Source organism: Cebus imitator, unplaced genomic scaffold (genome assembly GCF_001604975.1).
Source record: "Cebus imitator isolate Cc_AM_T3 unplaced genomic scaffold, Cebus_imitator-1.0 Scaffold115, whole genome shotgun sequence".
Classification (NCBI taxonomy): Eukaryota; Metazoa; Chordata; class Mammalia; order Primates; family Cebidae; genus Cebus; species Cebus imitator.
This window is the reverse complement of record NW_016107430.1, coordinates 2260925-2286709: the sequence shown is the minus strand read 5'-3', so window position 1 is coordinate 2286709 and position 25785 is coordinate 2260925. Positions and strand designations below refer to the sequence as shown.

The window sequence follows — 25785 nt, the reverse complement described above, 5'->3', positions numbered from 1 at the left end:
AAAAAAAAAAAAAAAAAAAAAAAAAGAATTTCAAGATGCTGACAGTAGAGCATTAAACAAAGTACAGGGTTTATCTAAGTGAGGTAGGAGTCAGGACTTGGAACCAAACTGAGGACTAGCTAAAAAGGTCCTGAAAAGAAGCAGCTTTCCATAAGTCAACCAACAGACCTTACCACCCCTTTCCATGGTAATGACCCTATGAATCAGAAGTTACCACACTCATCCTAGAAATTTTTGCATAAACTGTCCCTGAATTTACATATAATTAAAAGAAGGTATAACTATGAGTGCAGAACTGTCTCTAAGCTGCTATTCTGGGCACAGTGCATATGGGGTAGCCCACTCTGCAAGAAGCAGTAACTTTGCTGCTTACTGTACAATACCACTTCAATAAAAGTTGCTGTTTAACACTACTAGCTTGCCCTGGAATTCTTTTCTGGGCCAATAACTCTCCTTGGCTAAGCCCCAATTTGGGGGCTTGCATGTCCTACATCGTAAGTGAGGGGCCCTTTTAAGAGCAGGGCCTTGTGTGACTGCATAGGTCACATTCTCATAAAGCTGGCACTGATCTTGATAAAAACTACTTGAATTAATAAATGCCTTCTACTGATAAATGATTTCTGTTTTCCTTTCACATTATCTATCAAGCATATAAATTTAATCAAGATCTTTTAAATGGAGTAGCTCCACAAAAAGATGGCATAAAGGCCTCTGCCAGGAAGTAAGAAAGTAGGATATCAAAACTGACTGAGGTGACTTCAGGGCATTATTGTGCACTAATTGGAAAACAATGATTACCCTGCCTGTTCTTAAGCAAACAAAATATATTTGTTCTTACTATTTATTCAAATATATTACTCTTATTCTTTTAGATACAAGTATTGTAATAAATAACTACCAAATAAACAGTTGTTAGTATTGTTAAAATTATTGTTAGGTATTTCAAATTGCTAAATGGATTCTGGAGCTTTATTAAGAAAACCACTAGAAAATACACTTCTGTGACTACCACCGTATTAAGACTGAAGTTGCAATTTCCTTAACTTATGTTATGTATTAAAAATACCAAAATTTAAAATAGTACATCTTTATAATCCATAGAAAGCCTAAAATCAATAATCAGATAAGAAAACCTAATGTGAATATCAAAATGGTTTATATGAAAAATAACTTATTGTACCTAATATATAAAATTGGACACTATTATAGCTAACCAGAAAGAGTTTACAAGGTTTGTTTATTGCTGAAGAATAATATTGCAAATTAAAGGTGTCAAGTCTGAAATGTCAGTCCAGCTCTTGATATTTTAAATGTGTAATCAACACCTCTACCTACAAAATACGGTTGGACTAGCACTCCCTGCCCTGAGGAGCTCTCATTCCATTCATGGTAGGACCTATTATTTAAGCATTAGTTATCATAACGATTTATGCATTATTACAAGCATACTCAGACTTACAAGAATTGCAGCCCAGACTTATGCATTCATTTAAAGCTTTAGAGAAAAAAATATACATCTCAGCATCTCCTAGTGTTGTACTGTTATTGTATCTATGCATATTGACAGACCTTTCATTATCATAAGAACTGCTTTTACCTGGGTTACAACCTCGGTCTCTGACCCCAATCCTATGCTCAACTCTGTCTAAACTGTTTATTCTAGCTTAGAAATAACTTCAAATGTGCCATGTTACAAATAGGCATCTAACCATGTTAATGATGACTTTATTGAAGACAAAAGCAAAGAAATATTTAATAATACAAAAAAGGAAAGCTTCTGTGTTTTTATTGTTGTTTTGTTGTCATCCACTGCAAAGCTGCTTTCTACAAGATGCAGTAAAAACAGCAAGTTGTAAGGAGTCAGAAAAAAATCCAGGCTTAAACGCCAGCTCTGCCACTACCCAACTGATTAGGCTTGGACAAGTTAACTCATCATTCTAAGCCTGCTTGCCTTCTTCATTGGCTGAGCTTGGGAAAACAGTAGGGGAAAAGGCCTATGTGTCTAGAATCAAACTTCCTAACTGGCCTTTCCTCCTTCCTCCTACCCCTTCTAAAATGTCTGGAGCTGAAATTCTGAACTACTCTTTTCTCTTTCCTTCTTCCTCACCCACTTTTGTCTTGCTGAGTTTTTGGATGGTAGTAGTGGCAGCATACTCAATACCTAGCTTTGGGCTGACATTCCAGGGAGGGATGAACTCACATGTCTAGGGCCAAGCTTTCAGCCACAGTAATCTGCTTACATATGGGAGGATTGAGCAAGTAAGTCTAAACATTGATGATAAAAGTAGCCAGGTTTCCTGCTGTTGAACACACATATGCACATTTGCTTATACACACAAATTTTCTAGGTTCTCTCTGCTGAAAAGGGCTATTAATGAACACTGTTAGTGCCCAGAGTTTGTTTCTATATACGACTTTCCATTAAAGAAACCAAAATTCCTCGCAGAAATGGCTGATTCCAAGGCAGATCAGGAAAATACAAGATAAGCATGGCACATGTTGTTGTGCCAAAAAATAAGAAGTGATCAAAGAATGATAAAAGCATGTCAGAAGGGGGCTTCTATTGGCCAAGTCTAGGAAAATCTGAAATCAGAATTTAAAAATAATAGCAATAGGCTGGGAGCAGTGGCTCACACCTGTAATCTCAGTACTTTGGGAGGCCAAGGCAGGTGGATCACAAGGTCAGGAGTTCAAGACCAGCCTGACCAACATGGTGAAACTCCGTCTCTACTAAAAATACAAAAATTAGCCCAGCGTGGTGGCACCTGCCTGTAATCCCAGGTACAGAGGAGGCTGAGGCAGGAGAATCGCTTGAACCCAAGAGGTGAAAGTTCAGTAAGCCGAGATCGCGCCACTGCACTCCAGCCTGAGCAACAAAGCGAGACTTCATCTCAAAAAATAAATGAATAAATAATAATAGTAAATGTTAACCCTTGATTAAAATAAGAACTCATGAGTCTATACTGACATAAACAAATAAACAAGAAATACATGGTATAGCAAGGAAAACTCTACCTTACAGTAAAATGCCAACTAATAAACCTAGAAGGTTTGATAACATTAGAAAATTATCATTTGGTATCCATCACAGTAATAACAGATTCAAACAAGAGGCATCAATGGATGCTAAATCTGGTAGGAGAATGTATGATGAGAAACAGAATTTATAGTCTCAAAGCTTCTCCTTACAAAACACAAAGCTTCTCCCCATAAAACATACATTTCCTATTAATTTATGAGTGTGACATATGTCCTAATTCACCTTATAACAGAGAAACCTGGCAGATACAATCTTAAAGAAATAGGAGTTAACTTCATGAAGCCATGGACTAAATCGAGATCGCGTGACACCTAAGAGGATTCACTGATTGAAGTACAGCATCTCTTCTATGATGTTCTTGTGAAGGGGTCACAAACATGAGGAAACATCAGACAAACCTATATTGAGGAACACTTAATCATGTAACCAACCCGTAGTCCTCAAAAATGTCAAAAGTCATGAAAGATAACGCTGGGTGCGATGCCTCATACCTGTAATCCCAGCACTTTGGGAGACCAAAATCGCTTAAGGCCAGGAATCTGAAACCAGCCTGGGCAACCCCACAAGATCTTGTCTCTTTAATATGTATATTACATTAAATATATATATGAAAAACAAGAAAAGACTGGCAACTATTCCAGATTGAAAAAGACTGAAGAAGCATGATAACTAAAAACAACGAGTAATCCTGAATTAGATCCTAGATCTAAATTGGAAATGATTGGTATAAATGGGGTAATTTAAGTAGAGTCCATGAATAACATGGTGTAAAGAACTTAATGTATATCCCCCAGAATCCATATGTTGAAGCCCTAACCCCCAATGTAGCTGTATTTGGATTAGGAAGTAATTATAGTTGAATGAGGTCATCAGGGTAGGAACCTGATCTCATGGGATTGGTGTCCTTATAAGAGAGCTAATTCACTCCAATCTATGTAAGGACACAGCAAGATGGCAGATGTCTGCAAACCAGGGAGACCCCTCACCAGGAAGTGAATCCGTTGATACCTTGGTCTTGAACTTTCCAGCCTTTAGACCTGTGAGAAATAAATATTTCTGTTGTTTAAGCAACTGGTCTGCAATATTTTGCTATTGGTAGTCCAAGCTGACTATATATGGTAATACTGGATATTTAATACTGGATAAATATTAACTTGTTGATTTTGATGCCTGCTTTGTGGTTTGGAAAGAGTGTCTTCATAATAAGAAATAAGTAAGTACACAGTTCTAAAACATCAAGTCTAAAATCTATTCTCAAATGGTGTAGAAATGATAAAGATTGAAGAATCTTTATCATTCTCTAATGTTGGTGAAGGGTGTACAAGAAATTTGAGTACTATTATGTTGTAGAAATGTTTTAATTGTTTAATATGTTTGTTAATTGGACATTGAATGTTCTATACATTTCATTCACAATATAAGTAAAAAAAATATTTTACTTGTCATACAAAAGTATTTCATAAACATGAACTGTCATTTCACTTTATCATCTTAAGATCAGATATGATGCATATTTTCTTTTAATAAAGTAGAAAGCTACAAAGACCAACACCACTTCATTGCTATCAATATTATTGTACACAAGAGTTTCCTTTTACAGCTAGTATATAAAAAATAAAATACTAGAGTCTAAGACAAAGACTGTATTACTGCTATATATTTATACTGCTACAAGGAAGGGGTGCCTGGAGAAAAAGAATGGTGAGAGGAAATGTATTGGTGTCAGGGATATCAGTCTATGCTGTAAGAAAATTAAACTATGAGAAATCTCATACTAGAAGAGCTGAAAATCTTGTACAAGAACCAAGGTGCATGCAGATGAAGAAGATTTTCAAATATTGTCATAACACAATATGAATAAATCTGTAGAATCATGGAGATCTGGAATTTTTGAGACAGTATGCCAGGGTAAAGAATGAAGTCAGAAGGTATTTAGATTTTACTGGTGCTGCAATTTTTTGGCCCTGTGACCACAAGTTAATCAATTACTCATTCAAGGTGACCATCATCAGTCATGTGAACTACTGTGATGCTTCCTAACTGTTCTACTTCCATTCTTCCCCTACCTTTAATCCACTCTCCACAAAGTAACCAATACGTTTTTTAAAATGTGAGTCAGATCGTTTCACTTACATACGTCAAACATTTCAATAGATTCCTATTACTTTTAGAATAAAATCCAAACCCGTGGACATGGCTTAAAAGGCTCTGTATTATCAGGTCTTTGTTACCTGTTCTGACCCCATTTCCTACCACTTTTCACCATGGTAGGAACACACTGGCCTCCTTTCTGTTATTCAATCATTTCTAGCTCTTTCCTTCCCCTGGGCCTTTGCTTGGCCTGGAATTGTCATTGAATAGGTAGCTCCTTATCATTGTTCAGGTCTGAACTCAAATGTCACCTCTTCAGAAGGGCCTTACTTTACTACCCCTTCTCATCACTCTCAATCTCATTATGTTATTCCATTGTCTTCACTGCACTGACTGCTATCTGAAATTCCCTTATTTAGGTAACTGTTACTTGATTATCTTCTGAGTCCCTCAGTAGAAAGGTCACTCCATCACATAAGTGATCTTCCGACTTGTTCTGTGTTATAGCGCCAGCAGGTCCATTAATGTTAGGCCCACAGGTGAGAGTGCAATAAATAAATAAAATGTTAAATGACTTAAAGTTTCTCAGGCCTCCAATTTCCTCATCCACATGGTGGGGATAGTTATATCTGCTCTGGCCATAGCAAGTAGAAATACAGCCTAACTTTTAACTAAATTCTTACTATGCCTCAGGCATCACGAAAGTCACGTTATATGAATATTCTCACTTACTGTTATGATTTCCATGTCACAAGTAAGGACACCAGGTCTTAGAGAGGCCAAGTCACTGGCCTTCGAGTACAGAGCCATGGTGGGGAGCCGGGTAAAAATCCAGAACCGCCTAGCCTCAGAAGCTAAGCTCTTAGCTGCTATCGTATAGTTTCTAGAAAGATGCTTCCTTTTATGACAGTAAAATCCGCTACGCTGTCTGCTCCCCTCGAGCTCGTCCTGTGGGACGGCTGAAGAAAGCTATTACATCGCCCCACGGGGTTCTTTTCTTTCAGTCTTTCCTTTCCTCATATCTTGGTCACTCTCTCCCGAACAAACTTCAGCTTGACAGCCTCCCTCCCGCTCCAGCTGCGGGGATTTCCACTGGGCAACTTGTAAAGGGGCAGCAGAGCAGGGGAAGCCGACTGCCCACGGGCTGAGGAAATACAGGTGTCGTGGGTGTCCAAGAGGTCTGCGGTTAACTCCGCAAGGCTTCCTGAGGGAGGGGATGATCCCTGAACCAAGTCGAGGGTAGTAAGCACAAGAGCCAGCGGCCAGGGGACCCCAGGAGAAAAGACCGCGGGAGAGCGCCGCCACGGCTGCTGGGTCGAGACAAAGGCTGGTGGAGTTTAGAAAGATCACAGGCACAACCCCAAGTGATGGCAAGCTTGCACGCGGACGAGCCAAACGCGTTTTCCTAAACGTTGGAGACGCCCTGGCGGGAAGCGAAGTGACAGGAACAGTCACAAAGCAAAACGCAAACTTACCCATAATCTAGCAACCCGGCCTCCGTAGCCCGACTACAGGCGCGGCCACCTGAGGAGCCGGGTAGCCAAAGCAGCGGCAGGCTCAGCCCAGATCTCGCGATACTCAGCCCAGATCTCAGATTACGCCTCGCGAGATTTGACTGCTTGTCCCTGAGAGGCGGGTGGGTGGTCGCTCTGGGGGTTATGGGTGGGGTCTGGTATCCGGCATGGAGGCGCCTCTTTTTCTGTGGCTGGAGCTCGTTTCACCGTGGGTCTACAGCCAGGGCTGCAGAGAGGGTAGAGCCGTTTCTTAGGCCAGAGTGGAATGGGACAGGAGGTGCCGAGAGAGGACTGAGGCTCCTGGGGACCTGGAAGCGCTGCAACCTTGGAGGCTGGGACCCGGCAGTGCAGCCGCCGTGGAGGCCTAAGAGCTCGAACCGTTTTAGGCGCGCGCAGGAGGAGGAATGGCGGCGGCGGAACAAGACGGTCCTCACTTACGTGGCCGCGGTCGCCGTGGGCATGCTGGGGGTGTCCTACGCCGCCGTACCCCTTTATCGGCTCTACTGCCAGGTAGGGGTCGGCGTTGCCCGCGTAGTGGCGCGGCGCGAGAGGTGGGGTTGCAGGACAAATCCCGGGACAGCCCTCGCTCTGTGGGTCGTTGGTGGAAGAGGTGACCCATATTATCTACCCAAAAGGAGAGAGGTTCGAAACAGCCACTTAACACCCAAAGTCACCAAAGATATTGGTGGCAGAACTGCAGGGAGCACGGACTTCTTCTTAGTGATTATGCTTATTCCACGCTGCGGAGTGCAACTCACTGATGTATGAGCTCCATCTCACCAAAAAGGTCCGCAGCCTTACCTTCCTGTGCACACACGCTTTTAAAATGTATGTTATTCATACATTCACTCTGCAGACCACATGTGATTTTCCAGAGGGGGTAACTCTGGAAACTGGAGCATGAATTAGTCTTTTGAGGAGCTCTCACTCCCGCCCCCGTTAATATGTAACTGTAATGTACTTAACCTGGACTCTGTTTACACTGCTGCGGTTCTGGGAGTTTGGCGCCCAAGACCAGCAGCATCAGCATCACCTGGGAACCTGTTAAAAGTGCAAATTCTAGGGCCCTACTCCAGGACTGAGTCAGAAACACGGTGGGTGGGACCAGCAGTCTATATATAGTTGATTTTGAGGCCAAGTTTTGAGAACCACTGGCAAGGTGAAGTTTCATGTATTTCATAGATTCTCCTTTGTTCTTAGCTAGTAATTTGCAGCTTTGGCTGGGCATTAGGATCACCCGTGGAGCTTAACGTTAAATACACGTTCCAAGGATCCCCTACCCCAGAGATTCTGGTTAGGAAGCCTAGGAAAGGGACAAGAATTTCGGTTTAAAAATCATTCCACAAGAGCTACATATTGTGTTCATTCAATGTGTTTAAAATAGTGGCTCCTAAAATTCGTTGTACAGCAACATTGGGAATCACCTGGAAAGCTGCTAAAAATCCACACACATTATTCATTTTATCACAATACCAGAGTAGGAACCAGGCATCAGTAATTGTCAAGTATGTTTTAGGTGATTCCAATGTGCAGGAAAGTTTGGAAATTGCTATTTTAACACCATGACTGGTATTCTTAGCTGGAGTTCACTCTTATTGTGTGTGTGTGTGTGTGTGTGTTCGTGTGTGTGCGTGTATTTATTTAAATTTGTAGAGGTGAGGTCTCCCTATGTTGCTTAGGCTGGGCTCAAGCAGTCCTCCTGCCTTGGCTGGGACTGCAGGCATGAGCCACCATGCCCAGGCTGGGAAGATCAATTTAACTTTTTTTTTAGATGATGAAGCAGCAGAAGATAAAAGAACTTTTCTTTTCTAGCATAGTCTCCTAATGCCAGCATTTATGTGGAAATGTGCAATAATTGATTTCTGAGGATGAGTATAGAATGTGAATTACCTTTCATCAGAGGCCAAGCCCAAGCATAAATTCTAAAACTACCAGTTAGTTAAGTCATGAGCATAACTGAACCAAATCAGCAAATCTGGATCCTTCTCAAACCACCGGCGGCTGGAGGAGTGATTTTTGTCCCTTAGGGAATATTTAGTGATGTCTGAAGACATTTTTGGTTGTCACAACATGGAGGGTGGGGAGTATAGGGTGCTACTGGCATCTAATAGGTAGAGGCTAGGAATGCTACTAAACCAACAAGGCACTGCCCCACCCTCAAATAAATTATTCAGCTCAAAATGTACATAGTGCCAAGATTGAGAAATCCTGTCCCAAACTGAAATAACTGATAATATTGTATGTGAAATGTGTCCATGTGCAGTCATAGGTGAGGAAGGCAAATGTAATTTGTAGTCTGTTAAGTTCTTCGAGCTAGTTAGTAGCACAACTAGACTAGAGACCAGGACATCTTTTTAGTTCTCTTTTCTAGTCTTCTTGTCTATTTTACTTTCTCTAGGCATTGAACTTAGAAACTGGAAGAACTCATGTTCAAAGAACATATCAGGGAATCTTTATTAAGGAAGGACACTTAAACATATTTTTATTCAAGTAACTTAAATTCTTCAGGAAAAGGAGTTACATCTTAAACATTATAGCAGGCCGGCAGAAGGATATACAAAGATAAAGACTTGCCCTCTGATGCATCTTTTAGAGATACAATGTAATTCAGTAATGTTGCATGGCAGTTGCATGAAGTTAGTTGACTTGTGTAACAAACAAGATGCTAACACTGTGTCTTGCTGGGAGTCATCCCCTAGCCTCAAATTTTTTTTTTTTTTTTTTTTTTCCCCTAGCATAGTAACAGGCAAATTATCTGGAAATCAGAATTTTGGCAACCTCAAGTATCAGAAGAAAGATGACCTTGGACGTAAGGGCTTTTTCCTTAAAAGTACCTGATGACAAGGAAATAACTATCATAAATAAATGAAGTGTCAGACACAAGTACTCTTGATGCCCTATGATTATTTGATTCTCTGGCCATAGAGATTAGGTGCTCTAATTAGTGATTTATATAAAAGCTCTACTATACAGGGAAAGATCCAAAAACATAACCAACATGGGAAAATACTTATGATGCCTTAGAAAAGCAGAATATATTAATAGAAGTGAAGCTACAATCTAATTTGGATTACAAAAGCTGTGATATGGAAAAGGACCAGTCAAGAATATGGAAAAATTGAATTATTTAAGTATTTTCAATGAAATTGAAGTCATGGGTAAATTTTATTTCTAATAATGACTAATAGTTAATATACTAGCAATAAAGGGAAATGTGTTTTTTATAAATGGCTTAGCTGGAAATTGTGACTTCTATTGTAAGTGACAATAGTTCCCTTAGCTAGTGAATCTGCTTTTCCCAAATGACTCATATGTGACCATGCCAGGTAACCAAGGGATTGCTGAAAAATAGGAATGTCTTTAACAAATACAGGCTCATGACATCCCAAAAGTGGTCAGAATCTTGACGTGGTTACACAAGTGGTTAGTATGTAAACTTGGCTCCAGATAAATTATTAATACTAAATTGTTTTTAAACTTTTTATCAAATAAATAGATCATCAACACCTAAAAATATTGTTTAACATGTTTGGTATCTTTTTCTAGACTACTGGACTTGGAGGATCAGTAGTTGCAGGTCATGCATCAGACCAGATTGAAAACATGGTGCCTGTTAAGAATCGAATCATTAAAGTTACCTTTAATGCAGATGTGCATGCAAGTCTCCAGTGGAACTTCAGACCTCAGCAAACAGAAATATTTGTAAGTGACTAACCAGTCATTAAAAGATTACTTTATTAATGTAAATTCCTTTTTTTTTTTTTTATCACTTAAACTGTCAGAGGACTACTTTTAACAATGCAATTCTAATAAAACAGGGCATTTTCCCTTGTTCCAAACTGACTTTTACTATTATGTAACTTAAAAGTTAACATAAATTCTGTTGCATTAGCTGTAAGGCATTATCAAAAAGTAGTCTGTGGGAATAAAAAAATTAATAATAATGGAACCTGTCAGTATTTTGAAATGAAGCTTAGATGAGTGAAACAGTTGGGAGTAGCAGTAGCTGTCAGGCCATATAGCTTCCCAACATCCTCTGGCATAGAAGATATGGGAAAATCATTGGTTACAATGAGTAGTTTACTGATTTATATAAAAGGTATCCCTGTCCTTTGAAAAGAAAAAAATTGAGGGCCTTTGAAGTAATCAATAAATAGTAAATAGTTATATTCCAGTGAGACTAAGTGAGACTGTCCTAAAAGCTTTCCTAAAATTTTAACCAACTGTAATCTTGGGAAGATTTTAACTGATACCTTATTAACTGAGGATTAGCCAGTGGAGTTAATTTCAACTCATAATGGAAAAGCCTTATAAATATTAGTGCTTTCCCAGTTTAGTAAACATGACTGAATCTCTTTAATAATTAAAGATTTTATAGGTTATGATTATGAATATTATCCAATTACATGGTCGTATACAAGGTATTAGTGGCTGAATTGGTACAAGTGACAGAATATCTTTTGGAAATTTTAAGCTTTGCTATCTTCTTATTTTCTCCAAACAAAGTATTAACACTTGTTGGCATAATAAAGGTTCTAGTCAGTTTTATTATGGTTTTAAGGTAAGTTTAATATTGATACTTTTTTTAAAAACTAGTCAATGATGACTTTCAGGTATAAGTGTTAAAGAAAAGTTGGGCTTGGGCTGTGATATGATTGGGTTGGACACATTTTAAATAATGTAATTTGCAGATTATTCCTTGAAGACTTCAAATTTACAAGAGGACAATTCATAACTAATTATGGATATGAGAACATTGGTTCTTCATTGACATATGCAAGTAAGTTTTAAAGTCAGATACGTTTGTGGGTTATACTCACAATTTATTTTGCTGAACCCTGCATTAGATTAGGTATTATGGTCTGATGAATAGGCAAAATAATTAGACTAGCAGGAAAAAGAGGAACTGTGTGAGATATAAAGTATTGATAATTTATATCCTTTAAAACAGGTGGTTCCAGGAGAGACTGCACTGGCATTTTACAAAGCTAAGAATCCTACTGACAAACCAGTAATTGGAATTTCTACATACAATGTTGTTCCATTTGAAGCCGGACAGTATTTCAATAAAATACAGGTACAGCAAAATGTAAACTTTACAAAATATTTGATAAAGGTACATGAAACTTAGTGTTTTAGTAGATCTTGTGGTTTCTGAAAACTAATTTCTTCTAAACATCAAGCTCTTTTTCTTCATTATCTATACTTGCTATGCAGAGATTGAGAACCAAATCAAATGGATATCTGCTTCTAAGGTTAGAATTTGTTCTTGATCCGTAAAGCAGAACTCATTGAGATGAAAAGATGCTCTTATTTTATCACAGAACTATGTATTTAACAGTATGCTTATTAAACTCAAGAAGTGTACTGGAATGCTAAGAAGATAACTGTATTAGTTTCTGTTATGTAATATGAGAATAGAAATGTTATTAAACAAAATCTTCTTATAACTTCTAGTGCTTCTGTTTTGAAGAACAAAGGCTTAATCCCCAAGAAGAAGTAGATATGCCAGTGTTTTTCTACATTGATCCTGAATTTGCCGAAGATCCAAGAATGATTAAGGTTGATGTTATCACTCTTTCTTACACTTTTTTTGAAGCAAAAGAAGGGCACAAGTTGCCAGTTCCAGGATATAATTGAAGTCAGCAACTAAGTCTTCCTTCAAAGTTGTGGTTTTTGGGAAAATCATGTATCCTGCCTTCTCAGAGGAGAAATATTGTACAATAATTTGAAGCCTTATATTTTAAAAAGCTATTTTCTCAACTCATTTATTTCACTTAAAATTGAGAGAACAGGTTCAGCTTTTATCATAAGAAACCCACATGTCTAGCTAGAATATATGGCTGACCAGTCAATCCCATACTGAAGAGTTTGATAGTGTTAAAATAAGCCGCTTTGTTTTTTAAATATGCAGGCATGGACTTAATGGTTTGGCTTAAGTCTATAGTTCCCTTCTAGATTATTCACTCTTCATAATTATAGCAATGAATCTGAGAATGTTTTCAAAAATGTATGCTCAGGGTTATCTGTTTCAAGTCATAGGCCAGAACTTCTGACCATGTTTATTATTTTGTCTAAAAGAGTTGGTTGCTATTTTGAACAGTCAGTATTTTAAAAGCTCAAAGTAGAAGAGGAGTCACTAAGCCCTAACAGCTTGTCCAAAGATTTAAATTCTTATTTCAAATTTGACTTTTTGTCCTATAAGATCTAGGGCTATTTTATATTCAGAGTTCTGAATAATTACTTTGAAATTGTCCTATCATGAAATTGAAATAAAATAAGTATATTTACTAGGCTGATAGCTTTTACCATCATCATTACAAATCCATGAATGTTAAAATGTACAGGTGGGATTGTGATTTACTGACATCAAAAGTTCTTCTGGGAACAAACTTTGTAAAAAAAAAAAAAAAAGATGTATTAAATTATTTTAATAGTGATTTATTTTTCATCAAATGTAAAACTTATTCTGAATATTTTCCAGTTGTCTGTGTTCCAAATAGAAATGTTAAGTTATAGTAAAAAGAGAGAAAATACTATTTAGCATTACAAAGAATCAAAAAGGCCACCCAATGCAGAGTCTAGTGACCTCTTCAGGACACCTAAAATATAATTAAATGACAATCATCAAGGCTTTAACAATTTATAATTCTAAACCAGAAGATTATTTATAAAGAAGTGCAAATTGACTTTTACATTCAACTTTAGTTAAATGAAGGCACTCAGTATTTATTCTTCCAGAATAATACTTTCAGTTTCTTTCATTTTATTCTTTCATCTATTCAGAATTATTTTATAGTAAGATAATCTCTTATACACAGCTGTGTGATGATTTGTAAATGTAGGAAGGCCTGTGAAACACATGACACTGCAGTTAAATTGGTTGGCCTAAGGACTAAGTAATTATTTTTCTGCTAAAGTTTTAAGTTGAGTATTTGTTCCAAACAAGTTCTGTTGAAATCTCACGCTGTTGTCAGGAATCACTGTTATCCTGGAACTGTTATTCTTCTGTTTAATCTTCATAATAGCAGAAATGTTCCACCGTAGCTTTGACATGTTGGTAGGTAGGTATTGTCTTCCAGGCCTCAAAGCTGCACAGAGTCTACTCATTAGAGAGTTGGCACCTTTGATGTGGCTAGTGAGGTGATCATCCTCTTTCTTCTAGAATAGAGAAGAAAATGGCCAGTATTCATCCTGTCCTTCTCTTTCCCCATTTCTTGGTAACTCTCGTACTTGTCTCTCCTGGGAGGCTAGAGAGTCACAGTCTAGTAGAAAAAAGGTAAGAATGTGCTTCTTCCATAGGGGAGAGTATAAGAGGAATAAATAAGTTTAATAATTCATTGGTGACCATTAAATAGTAAATACATGGGATCAGTAGTGCTGAAAATGGGAAAAACTCAAGACCTATTTGGAGGAGTAACAGTAAATGGGTCTACTGGTACCAGTTAACAAGTATTAACTGCACATGAAAGACAAATGCCTGACTTCAGTGCTACTTCTATTGTTCATCTATTTTTGTTAGCACTAATGTTTCTATACCATAAAGTAACTAATGCATTCCCAAGCCTTATTATTTACAGATGACAGAAGCACAAAGAATGATTTTCATTAGTGAATAATGGTTCCCCATAATTTGAGTGATTCAGGAGAACTCATATTTCAAAGTGTCAGACTCAGATGGCCCTTACAAAATATAAATACTAAATACATAAAGTGATAATTATACTGAAATTATTTGTAATATGGAATTAAGTTGTGTAAGTTGAAGTTTTTACCTCAGTCAACATGATTTTGAGCTCCTTTGTCCTGGTGAGCGTCAATTTCTTCATAAATAGCTCTGAAACAAAGCCATCACAGCAAAAGGGTTATATATCAATTTCAAATGCCATTTTGGTTTTTAATTGCCAGTACCATAATTAAAAATTGAGCTGTTTTTGGAGTTCAGGCTACATATGAGTAAAAATAAATCTCTGCCCTGAAGTATATATTCTAGTTTTCTTAAATTCTAATGTTACACTTCCCTTATTTATTTATTTATTTATTTTTTGAGACAGAGTCTCACTCTGTTGTCCAGGCTGGAGTGCAATGGTGCTTTCTTGCCTCACTGCAACCTCTGCCTCCCAGGTTCAAGTGATTCTCCTGCCTTAGCCTCCCAATTAGCTGGGATTACAGGTACATGCCACCATGCCCAGCTAATGATTTTGTATTTTAAGTAGAGAAGGGATTTCACTATGTTGGCCAGTCTGGTCTTGAACCCCTGACCTCAGGTGATCCACCCATGTCAGTATCTCAGAGGGCCAGGATTACAGGTGTGAGCCACTGTGCCTAGCCTTAATGTTGCAATTCCTATGCCTCTTTTTTTTTTTTAAGATGGAGTTTTGCGCTTGTTGCCTAGGCTAGAGTGCAGTGGTGCAATCTGGGCTCACTGCCATCTCTGCCTCTCAGGTTCAGGCAGTTCTCCTGCTTCAGCCTCCCGAATAGCTGGAATTACAGGCATGCGCCACCATGCCTGGCTAATTTTGTATTTTTAGTAGAGAAGGGTTTTTTTTCATGTTGATCAGGCTGGTCTTGAACTCCTGACCTCAGGTGATCTGCCTGCCTCGGTCTCCCAAAGTGCTGGGGTTACAAGGGTGAACCACCACACCCAGCCTCCTATGCCCATTAAAAGTATGTATTTTATAGAACCAATTCATTTTTCCTTGTGATTTAAATGAAAAATATGGCTCATATTTGGACAGTTAATGTTTTGCTTGAAAAACTATTCAATTTCTTCTGGTTTCAAACATTAAAAAAAAATAGGCCATGTACAGTGGTTCACACCTATAATCCCAGCACTCTGGGAGGCTGAGGTGGGTGGATTGCTTGAGTCCAGGAGTTCAAGACCAGTCTGTGCAACTGGTGAAATACCATCTCTACAAAAAAATACAAAAATTACCAGGTGTGGTGGTATACACCTATACTCCCAACTACTCAGTAAGCTGAGGTGGGAGGATCACTTGAGCCTAGGAGGCGGAGATTGCAGTGAGCTGAGAACGTGCCACTGCACTCTAGCCTGGGCTACAGAATGAGACTCTTGTCTCAAAATAATAATAATAATAATCTTCCAGCTTATTTAACTTATGTGATTAAAAACCAGACTCCTCAAGCCACCTATAGCTCATCACTGTCATTTCTGTACTTTTCTTTATATTGTATTTTTTCTATGACATCCTTCATTCTTTTTTTGAACTCTTGTCACCCAGGCTGGAATGCAGTGGCGCAATCATGGCTACTGCAGCTTCAATCTCCTAGGTTCAAGTGATCCTCCCACTTCAGCCTCTCGAAATGTTGGGATTAGAGGCGTGAGCCACCATGCCTGACTCATTCAATTCTATTTGTGTATCTTACATATATCTATAGCTGGAAAATATCTATACCTGAAACCACAATAACATTCATATATACAGTATAGCAAAACATGGCTGAGGAAAGGCCTCAAAAATCACAGCACTATGAAACCATAATCACCAAGTTCAGAAGGCCCCAGAATGGTCCTATAATTTTAATGTTTCCTTAAAAAGTTTGGTCTCTCATCTCCCTCAAAACGGTGTCAGCCTTCTTTACTCTCCTCAAACCTCTGACCAATTTGGTAGAAACCTCATTCTTAATACATTAAATGTCTTGATATGGACACTTCCTCATCTTCCCATCACTAAATCTTCAAGTTTATCTTCATTTGTATTGTCCTTTATTTCTGTGATCTGAAGTAGATAGCTACTCCATACTTCTCAAGCACTTCACCCATTCAGTTATTCTCCCCTTCCTGAGTCTTCAGCCTCTCCTTCTATGCCAGGTCCTATCCCTCGACTTTCACAGATTCTCCAACATCTCCCATATCTCTTATTTTATACAAACTATGGTCTTTAATTCTACCTCTACTTGTAGCAAATGCCTTGGTGTCCTCTAGCTACCAACCCCTTTTTCTTTTCTTTTTTTTTTTTTTTTTTGAGACGGAGTTTTGCTCTTGTTGCCCAGGCTGGAGTGCAACAGTGTGATCTCAGCTCACTGCAACTTCCACCTCCTGGGTTCAAGCAATTCTCCTGTCTCTGCCTCCCGAGTAGCTGGAATTACATGCACCCACCACCACACCTGGCTAATTTTTGTATTTTTAGTAGAGACGGGGTTTCTCCATGCTGACCAGGCTGGTCTCGAACTCCTGACCTCAGGCAAGGCGTGAGCCACAGTGCCCAACCCCAAACCTGTTTTCATCATTGCTTCACATTTAAGTTCTTATCTGCGCTTAGCTGTCTCTACTTAATCTCTTCTCTGCTTTTCAAATGCACTGAAATTTGGCATCTGTCCCCATCAATCCATCAAATAGCTTTTACAAAAATCATCAGTGACCTCTATGTAATCCATTGTCTAGTTTTCAGTTCTTATCTTGTCTGCCCTTAGCACTGATTTTCTCAGTTGTACTCATTCCTCTTTGCTTCCAAATTACAGTTTCCACATCTGGTTCTGAGCTCCCTATTAACTTTTTTTACTCTTGGCTTTGGCATTTCCATTTCCTTGAATGTGCCAGAACTCTTTCCTCTGGGTCTTGGTTGTTCCCTGGACCTACAATACTCATTTCCAAACTTTTAACTAAGAATTGCAGGTCTCAGCTTTAATGTTCCCTGAAGCTTTCTCTAACCTCCATTTAAATTAGTTCTGTTATACACTTTCAATTTGCCATATTCTTTCATAACACTAACACAAATTGTAAACATGTATTTGGTGATTTGTCTAATTTCTGTATCCATGCTACATTTAACCTCTGTGAGGACAAGGGAGCATGTTTCTTGTTTAAAATTATAAATTAGTCTAGTCATAGTCCCTGGCACATAATATTGAAATAAATGAATCGTGTATATCTTCATAAACATACTGTTTGTCCTGGTAGAGCAAAAATTGTCAACCTGGGGTTCATGGACAACCATTGATATGAAAAAAACCCAGAAATTTCCTGCAAGATCCTCTGCTTTTCCTTGGAGGGAGTCCCTGAATTTCATGGGACTTCAAAAGAATTGAGACATTCTGACCCCCACAAAGGAAGACCCATCACAATGATAGAGTTCCAAAGATTCACATCTCTAGCTTTTTACTGTCTCTCCCACCTCCAGTATCTGTGACACTGCCATATCTATATATAGCAATCTTTTAATTTGAATATAATCAAGAACTTTTTCACTACCTATTTGGATGGAGAAACTGATAACAAGTTTTTAGAAAGCATACCTAGTTTAGTGCCGGTTTCTTAAAGCGCTAATATGATCAGTGATAAGGTAGGAAAAAATACATAATGAAAAAGTATTAACATTTGTGCATAAATCATTGAGGGCTTAAATCAGAGACCAGAATATCAAATGTCTACACATGTCAGCCAAAGAGATGCAGAGGGTTGGGTGGGGCTGTGAAGCAGATAGGAAGGGTCTCCAGGGATTATAGGAATACAATCAACTTGAGTAATCACCACTTTTTTCCCTGAATGCTGTGTGGAATGTAGCCAGCTAGCTGGTTTAAACCAGCTCGTGACAGACCCCGGCAATTTACAGATGGATCCCAGTGTACTTTCCTCATTACCATGCCAACATCTCTACCCTGGGAGATGGCTATAACTTCATTACCATAACGTGACTTATGTGCTGAAATAACGATTCACTGCATCTGCACAACTGCAACCCCTCTACATTCAATGACATACCCTCTTCCCTCTCTGCCACCACATAAAACCCTCCTGTCACTTTCCTGCTTTGGAGAGTATGCCCAGTGCTTCATTTGTGACAAGTAATAAAACTCCTGTTGCTCAAAGCCTGCCTTCTTTGTTGGTTATAGTGGCTTATCCTATAATCCCAGCACTTTGGGAGGCTGAGGCAGGAGGATCACTTGAGCCCAGGGGTTCAAAACCATCCTGGTCAACAAGACCCCTTCTCTATTTAAAAAAAGATAAATAAAAAGGCCAGGCACAGCACTTTGGGAGGCTGAGGCGGTTAGAGGAACTTGAGACCGGGAGTTCGAGACCAGCCTGACAACATGGCAAAACCCTGTCTCTACTAAAAATACAAAATAGCTGGGCGTGGTGGTACATTCCTGTAGTCCCAGCTACTCAGGAGGCTGGGGCGTGAGAATTGCTTGAGCCTGGGAGGTGGAGGTTGTAGAGAGGTGAGATCACCCCACTGTACTCCAGCCTGGTGACAGAGTGACACTCTGTCTCAAAAAAATAGCCAGGCATGGTGGCACACCCCGATAGTCCCAGCTACTTAGGAGGCTGAGTGGGGAGGGCTGCTTCAGCCTGGGAAGTCAAGGCTGCAATAAGCCGTGATCACACTACTTTATTCTAGTTTGAGTGACAGAGTGAGACCCTGTCAAAATAAAATAATCTCTGTTCTCATGTAGAGTTGTCTATTACCAGATGAATCAATCTCAGGTTTTTTGGGGGGTAACAAGTCTGGCATCCCAGATGGGACCCAGGACTGAGACCTGACTTATGTCCCTTATAGGCTCCTGGCAGGCAAAGCAGTAGGCTGTGACAACATGCCTGGGCCAACTCACCTAAGTTGCCAAGAGGGAGACTAGAGAAGGGCCTTGGAACCCCCGACCTGGTATCTAGTGTAGTCCACTGACGAGCACCACAAGACTTTTTGCTCAGTTCTCCTTTGAAACAGCAGCCCCATAAACTACTAAAAGAGTGGTCTGGGTTTTGATCATTAGGACTCTGGGTTGTCAGTATTAGGACTTAGGTGAAGGGATCCAGGATTGTTGAGAAAAAGGACTTCCTCCTTTCAGGTCTAGAGACTGAGAGACATCTCAGTCATTTTAACAAGGGGATTCCCCAATATAAAGAGGCTACTACTCAGCCTCAGCCCATAGCTGGCATGTAAAAATGCAGGCTTCAGGCTACTAGAGTATCCAAATGATCAAGAAGTTCAAATTTTTTATTTTCAAATATCCAAGTTTTCAGCTGTTGGCAGTTGTGGTCTTAGGATACGTACTGGTTTTCCTCTAAGGTTCCTGGCTCACAACTCCCATAGCCCTTGTTATATAATGTTAGGTATGTTGGGCTTTAGGAGCCAGCCTCAGGAAACAGAATCCCTCTGACCCTCTCCAGTCCTCCTTTCACCTGCCCCAAGGCACCACTCTGATTGCCCACCTTTTTGACTGTGGGAATAAAAGCCTCCCTAGAGAGGGTCCTGCCCTATGTACTGGGGGAAGGAATGCTGACATCAAGAAGCTTCCATTAAAAACCCAAGAGGACTGGGCTGGGCTTGGGGGCTGGTGGGGTCAGTTTCTGGATAGCTGAACACGTGGAGGTTCCTGGGGCATGGGACTCCATGGAGGGCATGGAAGCTCCATGCCCTTTCCCTCATGCCTCACCCTGCACATCTCTTCATCTGTATCCTTTGCAATGTCTTTTATAATAAACCAGTAAATGGCCCAGGCTTGACTGGTGTCTGGGAAGGTTGGCGTGAGGGTGGTAGGTACTGAGCTCTCAATCTACCTGACACTATCTCCAGGTAGATGGTGCTGGAATTGAATCAGAGGACACCCAGCTGGTGTCCACTGTAGAATTCATTCCTTGCTTGCTGGTGGAGAGAAATCCTCACATAATTGGGGGGGAGTCACAGAAGTCTCTGCATTCATTGTTATATTAGTGAAACAGCCGAGGAAAAACATAGTTTAGCAATTATTACTAAACAGCAATTAATTTTTAAAAATGCACATTTAAATTCGGCACAGGTCAAACAATACAAAACAAACTAAAAAAAAAAAAAAAAAAAAAACAAAAAAACCCAACTGCAAGCAAGCCACAGCCTGTAGACTATCAGTTTCTGAGCAATTATTTCCAATAAACGTGCTTTAATAATTTTTAACAATTTGGGGGGTAACCTTCAGTCACTCAAAGTGTATCAAAGTTCTGATGACCTTACAATTCCATTAATATTTACATATCTTGACCAATATGAAACCATAAAATAATGCTGCTTTAAGGATTTTAAGTAATAAATAATTGTTATACTAATGCTTTAGAAGACTAAAAACAAGTTCTAATATGAGTTGTTTTTTTTTTTTTTGCATCAGTTCTTACAGAACAGCTAAAATATTCCGTCAATGTAGCATAAACTTATATCACCAATTAGTGACTAGTACCCTTCTCAAGCTGAAGAGAACCTGACTTTCTGCCAGCGAATCTATGAGGAATCCATTAAGCATGTTAGTACCAGTTATTTCTTAAAGTGCAACCCCAGCATTTTTATTTTTCAGTCACAAGGCTGGAATGATAAGACCATTAAGAGTAACAGCTGCCAGAAAACCTCATAAGGCATTTTTAACAAGGCCATCCATTTCTGCCAAGACCTAAACAAAGTTAAATGTATAACCAAGCCCTGTTAGCTCTGCTATCAAAGGGAACCAAGACAAAAAATAATCATTTTGTAAATGACTTACTCTGTAGTGACAGCAGGAGCCAAGGGATCAAACTCCATTACCTCGTAGTAATTAGGTGGCTGGAGATCACTCTTTGTCATCGCTTTAGGCAAAAAAAAGAGGCCAGTAAACACACATTGTGCTTTTCAAGGAGTACATGCGATTGATATTCTTTTTATAGTTTAGACTTTGAATATTAGGTCGTAGTAAACACAATCAAAACAAACAGACTGGTGTTCCAATGCTTCTCCCAAGTTCAGCAAATCTGTATATAACAAAAAGGCTTCCAAACTTCAGCTACCAAAACTCAGCTAAAGGTTCATTTACCTTAGCATTCAAAACACAATATTCAGTTCAACACAAGCATTTTTACAATCTCCTAAAGTTAGTCATAATGGTATCTGCCCTGAATTTGTTTCATTAGCTTAAAAATACAAAGGAGCACCTCTAATTTCTCTTCTCTATATTCAATTACCAACAAATCTCTGGCAGACTCATATATTCTCTCATAAGTTTCCTTGTTTGATGCAAACAGTAAGGTCCCATGTACCTGGATGATTGCTGGGCAAAGATGGCAGCCTCTGGTTTGATGGTGCTGCTGCAATGGTTTGTAGACTAACCGGCTGTAGAAACACTGAATTTGAATGTTCCAGAAACTGAAGAAAGCATAACAGATGTTCATATAAACATTCTACATTAAGCTTTTCTTTTATTAGTTAGACTCCTACACTTCCAAGTACATTGTTCCAAGAACCATACACTTTGAACTGGACAAGAACAAGTAGTTTTTAATAATTATTTCTTTTTTGGTAATAATCACTTAAGAGATTTACTACTTTTCTGCTGGGCATGGTGGCTTATGCCTGTTATCTTAGCAGTTTGGGAGGATGAGGCAGGAGGATTACTTGAGCCCAGAAGTTCAAGATCAGCCTAGGCAACAGCAAAACCCCAGCTCTACAAAAAAAAAAAAAGAAAAAATTAGCTGGGCATGGTGACTTGTACCTGCAGTCCCAACTACCCCAGAGACTGAGACAGGAGGATCCCTTGAGCCTAGGGGTTTGAAGCTGCAGTGAGTTATGATCATGCTACTATATTTCATCCTAGGTGACTGAGTGAGACCCTGTCTCAAAAACAAAAATTTACTATGTAAGTCTGGTTTTATGCCTATTGCACCCCATATCCCATAGAAACTATGAAATTAAAAACTACAACACATGTTGCTTTTAAAAATGAAGCAGATTCAGGGGTTCAGGCCAGATTCTCTGTTGTTTCACTCTGATAAATCAGTCAGCCTCGAGTAGGAAAAGAAAAATCTTAAATCTACAGAGAAGCACTCAGTGATATAACAAAATCAGGACTGAGAAGATAAAGATTAAAATCTTAATTAGAAATACCTGTTCTCATAATTTCCTCATTCATTCTACAAATATTTCCTGGGAACTTACCAGCTGCCAGGTACTATTAACAAAGCAGTAAAGCAGACCAAGTTCCTGACTTCATGATGCAGACAATGTGGGCAGGAACAGATATTCAATGGCATGTGCTCTAATATAAAAGCAGAGTAGTGGGTGGGAGAGACAGGTGGAATACTGCTCTAATAGGTCATGGTCAGGAAACATCTCATCATTGGGGGCATTTAAGCAGAGCCTGAATAAAGTGAGTCTTGTGATTACTGGAGAGGATACGAGTGCATAGTCTCTGAAGTGGGGGAAGCCAACGTGGTTGGAACAAAGTGAGCCAAGGTAGAGAGGGGTAGGAGGTGAGGCTGAGAGGTGACAGGTGGGGTCAGATTAGCATTTCAGGCATTTACTGAGTAAAATGGAACGAGGAAGAAGATCATAGGTGGGTTTTGAGCAATTGAGTGACATAATATGACTTTACTTTTTAAAAAAGAATGCCCAGTTTTTGTTTTGAGAATAGGTTATAAGGTGGGCAGGAGGGATGTGAAGGGAGGCAAAGGTTGAAAGAGAGCATCCCTTAGAGGCCACTGCAATGTCCATCTGATGGTGGCTTGGACTAAGATGCAGAGGTGGAGGTAGTGAGAAGTGGCTAGATAATTGACATATTTTAAAAGTAAAAGGCACAAGTAACAGTAAAAAGGTGGATGTCAAGCACTATTACCCAAGGTTTTTGACCTATGCAGCAAAGAGTAGAGTGGTCATTGAGGTGGGAAGTCTGCAGGAAGGGCAAGTTGAGAGTGGAGCCTAGGAAGAAATGAAGAGGGGAGATATGAAGTGAAAATGAATATATGAGTTGCGAGTTTAAATGGGTGTCTGGGCTAGAGATACAAACTTGTAGGTTGTCAGAAATTGAATGGTTATTTCAAGATATGAGACCAAAAGACCACAGAGGAATGAATGTAGATAGAGAAGTCCGAAGCCTGATCCCTGGGGTCTCCAACAATGAAAGGTCAGTAGAGGAGGAAGGGCCAAGAAAAGAGATGGAGAAGAAATGAAAGTGAGGCAGGAGAAGAACCAAAGTGACTGGTGTCTGAAAGCCATGTGCGCAAGAAGGAGGAGGAAGTGATCAACTTTGTGATATGTTGCTGATAAATTAGATAAGATGAGGGACCGTGGAACTGCAGTTCTAAATTTCACAAGAGAGAAGTCACCAGTGACCTTGACAATAGTTATGCCCATAAGAAGGGTAGAAGAGCATGTCTGAAGTCTGTCAAAGAGAATGCAAGGAAAGAAAGTGAAGACAGCAAATACAAACTCCAAAAAAACTTTGATCCTTAACCATCTTGCTAACAGGGGCTGCACATCAATACATTGCTGAGCAGAACATGAGAATTAATGGCCGTGAGTTCTTTTCTGGCCACGATAATCTGCTGACTAGGTGCACTGTTAGAAAAGAGTTTTGCTACTCACGTTATCATACTTGTGGCTTGAGGTGAGGTTTTGGCTGGTCCTTTGGGGAAACCTAGGATAGTGTGATAACACAGCATGATTACCCTACAGTGAGAACACAAATGCAAAAAATAAGATGATTTTCTTGGTCTGAAAACAAAACCTAAAACATACCTTCAGCCCGCATAAAGTATCATTTTGTGACAACAATGTATAAATCAATTGGTTTCAGTGCCCATCAGGTTATGATACCAAAATACCAAAGATATAAAGCACTATCCTTTGGCAGTGGGAGCCCTGAGATGGTGGAGTGTGCACAGAACACTAAGAACACAGCCTTCAGTCTTTCCATCAGAGTAGCTACCATCCCATCATTTCCTAAAGGATGAGAAGTACTGTAGAACATAGGTTAAGAAGAAAGCTGTGAGGATTCCAGTCCAGGATAGAGTGGAACAAATGTACTGCACCCTGTCTCTCCATTGAATGTCACTGTTAAAGGTGGATGGAATGCAGAGAGCAGCTATTTGAAGACTCTGAGAAATAGGAGCAGCCTGATTAAGAAAGAAGATCAAAATTGAAGTATTGCTGAACTGTTGGTGAATTTACCATTTTCTGTCCCTTTGTATTTCCTGATCAAATGCAATGCAGCCTGAACCCCAGGCATCAATGAGGACAGACAGAGCTCTAGGAGAAGGCCTCTCATTCCCCCTCAAGGAGCAGGAAAGGGAAACAATCCTAACACTCAGAATGTGGAAATCTCTTGCCCCTTTTTTGTCTTCTCTGTTCTGTCAGACCCTAAACCACAGGCAACCCCATGGTGGCTGTAGTGACAGCAGAGACAATGACACCAGTAGGAAATTGAAACACAGTGAGAGGAGTCTTCCTCTCCAATAGAAGCTGTGATACACACAGCTTTTTTCCTTAATGTCCTGCCATTTAGTCACAGACATAAGCACAGTCAAGGAAATGTCTGTTATCACAGGGTAACTAAAGCTCCAGTTTTATGACCAAAGAAACAAAAAGGGGAGTCCCAGGAAACTAGAAAGTGCCAGATAAATCACGATGATAAAGGATTCAGGAAAGCAACCTCATAAAGTTGTTTGTGAAATATCTAGATCACCCCCTGACCTGTACATGCATGGATCCCATCTCAGTCAGGATGCCAAAAATGGTGAGAAGTGAACAAACGACCTGCTGTCTAGACCTTAGATTGACCACAGGATGGAACATACACGAGACATATTTGAATAGCACTGCAAAGGCTTTGAAAATGTAGCTGGACACTGGAGCCACAGCCCACAGAAGGCAGCTAAAATTGTGGTATGAATCTAGCCAGGTTGTTTACATACTGAAATCAAAATATCAACATTTTTGACATAATTTAAATTAAGACCAAGAATCTCCTAATAAAACATTAAAAATGCCCAAATAGAATCCCAAATTATGAAGCATATGAAGAACCATGAAAATTTCAACTTGCACGAGAAGACAATAACAGATATAGATGCCAAGAGGACCCAGAAGTTGAAATTATCTCAGAGATGTTTAAGGCAGTTATTGTACACATGCTCCATAGAACTGCAAACAATCTTTAAAAAAATGAAAAATTAAAAAAAAATGAAAAAGTAGATAGTCTCAGCAAAAAAACGTAAGATATAAAGAACCAAAATGGAATTTCAGAACTAAAAACTACAATAACTGAATTTTTAAAAAAATTAACAGAAGTCCGGGCGTAGTGGCTCATGCCTGTAATCCAAGCACTTTGGAGGCCAAGGCGAGCGGATCACCTGAGGTTGGGAGTTCATGACCAGCCTGACCAACATGGTGAAATCCCATCTTTAAAAAAAAA

The 25785-nt window shown here is 39.4% G+C and overlaps 3 protein-coding genes across 13 annotated transcripts in view; 1 reads left to right on the top strand and 2 right to left on the bottom strand.

Moving 5' to 3' along the window:
* STXBP4 (syntaxin binding protein 4) overlaps positions 1-6722 on the bottom strand; it is a 170885-nt gene extending 164163 nt beyond the window's left edge. For 2 of the 5 annotated variants that reach the window (XM_017538788.2, XM_017538790.2), the window contains exon 1: positions 6607-6722. The gene's annotated coding sequence lies outside the window, so the exon portion shown is untranslated. The other 3 variants (XM_037742116.1, XM_037742117.1, XM_017538789.2) reach the window with 3 other exon arrangements.
* Positions 6642-14447, top strand: LOC108311404 (cytochrome c oxidase assembly protein COX11, mitochondrial). The gene is made up of 4 exons (XM_017538805.2): positions 6642-7155; positions 10192-10347; positions 11597-11722; positions 12103-14447. The coding sequence occupies exons 1-4, from the start codon at positions 6790-6792 to the stop codon at positions 12283-12285; spliced, it is 831 nt and encodes a 276-aa protein (XP_017394294.1). The 5' UTR covers positions 6642-6789; the 3' UTR covers positions 12286-14447.
* The window catches only part of TOM1L1 (target of myb1 like 1 membrane trafficking protein), a 59865-nt gene continuing 47141 nt past the window's right edge, over positions 13062-25785 (bottom strand). For 5 of the 7 annotated variants that reach the window (XM_037742118.1, XM_037742120.1, XM_037742119.1 and 2 more), the window contains 5 exons: positions 23958-24009; positions 21638-21743; positions 21109-21190; positions 14421-14482; positions 13275-13806 (listed from right to left, as the gene is read on the bottom strand). In XM_037742118.1, coding sequence (XP_037598046.1) covers positions 14422-14482; positions 21109-21190; positions 21638-21743; positions 23958-24009 — 301 coding nt within the window. In that variant the 3' untranslated portion in view covers positions 13275-13806; position 14421. Of the gene's footprint in view, positions 13911-14420; positions 14483-21108; positions 21191-21637; positions 21744-23957; positions 24010-25785 lie in introns of all 7 variants that reach the window. The other 2 variants (XM_017538797.2, XM_017538798.2) reach the window with 2 other exon arrangements.